Source organism: Plectropomus leopardus, unplaced genomic scaffold (genome assembly GCF_008729295.1).
Source record: "Plectropomus leopardus isolate mb unplaced genomic scaffold, YSFRI_Pleo_2.0 unplaced_scaffold6735, whole genome shotgun sequence".
NCBI lineage: Eukaryota > Metazoa > Chordata > Actinopteri > Perciformes > Serranidae > Plectropomus > Plectropomus leopardus.
Genome location: NW_024674111.1, coordinates 1 through 2,723, shown reverse-complemented (window position 1 = coordinate 2,723; position 2,723 = coordinate 1). Strand labels below are relative to the sequence as shown.

The following is a 2,723-nucleotide window of genomic DNA, read 5'->3' as shown; positions in this document are numbered from 1 at the left end:
ATAGTGAGGCTGGAGGTGCTGCTCACAGTACGAGACCAGACACTGCACACAGGACTTGAGAGCTTTCAGCTTTTTCCCAGTGCAGACATCACAGCCCACATCTCCAGGTCCAGCATAGTGGTCATCAGCTGGAGCAGTTTGGAGTCCAGTCTTCTTCAGTTCCTCCACTAAATCTGCCAAAACAGTGTTTTTCTCCAGAGCAGGCCTCAGTGCAAAGGTCTGTCTGCACTGAGGACAGCTGTGGACTTGCTTCTGATCCTCTTCATCCCAGTGGCTTTTAATACAGTTCATGCAGTAGTTGTGTCCACAGGGAATAGTCACCGGATCCTTCAGTAAATCCAAACAGATCGAACAGCAGAGATTTTTCTGGTCCATCTGAATTGTTTGCTGCGCCATTTCACTTCTCAGAGTTTCACTTTCTCATGCAAGAAAGCTAGGAACTTATTCAAGTCCAGTTTCTTCTCTTCATGGTGACACACTGATCTGCACCGAATGAGGTGTGAGAGCACTTGCTCTTCACAGCACGCAGGTTACGCCCATCTGATAACTTGCAGATCTGTGGAGGTCCGATAAGGTGGGAAATACGTGGACTGAACAGAACTGGCTGCAGGGAGAGGAAGATGTAACCACAGGGCTGGCAATCAGCCAGGAGGGCCGCAACTTAAACACCAGTTAAAAAAGAAAGTTCACTTTAACAAATTGACTCTGCCACCACAGAATTAACTCAGAGCCTCGGACTCTGAAAGACTTACAAATTCTTAAAAATCAGAGAGCACCAAAGATCTAAAACTCAAATAAAAATAAAATATGTATTACAATTTTGTAGAAGTGAAAGCAGCTGTTATTGTGCTTTTCAATTCTGGCCTCTTTACTCTTTAGTTTGGTTGGATTTGGTGGCCTTAATCACGATGGACATTTGGACAAAAGGAAAAGCACAGAAGTTATAATAACATTAGGAAATGCTTTGTTGTATTAAAGTGTCCCAAAAAGCCATGACAGTATGACAGTGAGCCAACATGCACAATACCAGGATGCTGAAAACTGAAGCAGCTAAATGGCATTCAGCTATTACTTAAAATTAGTAGTAGTAGTAGTAGTGGTAGTACAAAAGTACAAAGGTTCTGGCAACACTGTAGGCCTATAGTTTGTGTTGCCATTAGTTACACTAAAGATATGTTTGGGTACATACCCAAAATAAGATGTTACTTACCTTTCTAAAAGAAACGAGTTCTGCATCAAGCCACATCTTTTTACTCTCCAAGAGCTGTCTCCAGCTTTGGAAAGCAACACCAATATTTACTCTGGATTTGCTTCTTTCTTTCCGGGAGCTGCATGTGTTCGGGATAAAGGTTGTTTTCCTGGAGCTCCTGCCAACACTGTTTCTTTCACACTAATTCACTAAAAACCATAACTTTTGCTCCGTATCCATTGACAATTTGCTCCAGCCAGCTTGATTTCTTCATCCTCTACCGCGGCCTACTAGAGGCTACAGTGACTCACTATTGCCTCTCAGGCCAGGATGTATTATTACAGAAGGCTGTCATGTAATTCATAGGCATCTTGGACATAATGTCAAAGGTGTTACTTCTTCACACTCTGTTGATTGAGTTAGTTCATATTTTTTTGAAAGTTTTAAACAAAAATGATGTCCAGATTTTCCAAAATGCACCTTTAAACAATAATTCAAAATTTAACGTGAGTATAAAATGTGTTTGTTAATGATATCACAAAGTTTCTCCACATCTCGAACCAACCGCGACGAGGTACATCTACCCGTAAATTATTTTATCACTTTTACAGTGACTGGACTTGTGTGTGAGAAGCTTGTTTAAATAACTGTGAAGACATGAAAAGAAATTATTTAAAGGGATAGTCAATCCCAAAAGTCAAAAATACATATATTACCTGTAGTGCTTTTATCAGATTGTTTGGGTGTGAGTTGCAGAGTGTTAAGAGTTTTGATAAAGTTTTACTGTTGTTAAACATGAACCCTATTGATTTCAATTTATCAATACTTTTCCCCTTTTTTTTAGATTCTGTGGGAACCGGAGGTATACTAGTAGTACCACTAGTTGGAACCGAATTAAGTACACAGTACGTTGTACTAATATTTAGCGTTTTGTGTTTGAACATTTGATTGCAGCTGTGAACTTGTTGCTCTCGTAATAAAATGTATTAATTCATTTAGCAGCAATATCTATTTCCAGTTAATATCCCTGTTACTCTGGACAATCCATAGAGGACAATTAACAATTTTCGTAGGAAATACTTTCGAATGAAGTAGATCTGTATAAAAACGTGCAATTTGGTTGAAATGCTGGGATTTTTTTTAAACTCTTTGAAACATGGAGCTACATCAATTTTCTTAAGATGCTTTCAGATACATTTCACACATATTTTAACCCTAATAAATGTTTCAGTAATTGAAGAAACTAGTAAGTTTATTTTGTTTTATTTATTTTTTAATTTTCAAAGAATTTTTTCCACATCGTTTCCTAATATTGTATTCATTTTCAGGTAATTTTCTTCTACTTTTAACTAATTTCTTGCAAATTTTTGGGTCATTTCTTTTTTCTTTTTTTGCTCACTGTCTTAATCATGTTTTTCAAAGAAACCGAGCCAATTTGCTAAGGTGTCAAAAGGCAAATTTTTCCCTGACTTAATCATACAAATTTAAAAAAAAAAACACCATTTGTACAAAAACCAAGAAGCACGAGTCACCA

At 37.7% G+C, this 2,723-nt stretch overlaps 1 protein-coding gene across 1 annotated transcript; it reads right to left on the bottom strand.

The window, feature by feature from the left end:
* Positions 1–6: 6 nt before the first annotated feature.
* LOC121939925 (E3 ubiquitin/ISG15 ligase TRIM25-like) lies at positions 7–396 on the bottom strand (the record flags this gene model as incomplete). Its single annotated transcript, XM_042482838.1, has 1 exon — positions 7–396. A coding segment is annotated over exon 1 (390 nt), but the record flags the coding sequence as incomplete, so codon positions are not given.
* Between the last annotated feature and the right edge of the window lie 2,327 nt (positions 397–2,723).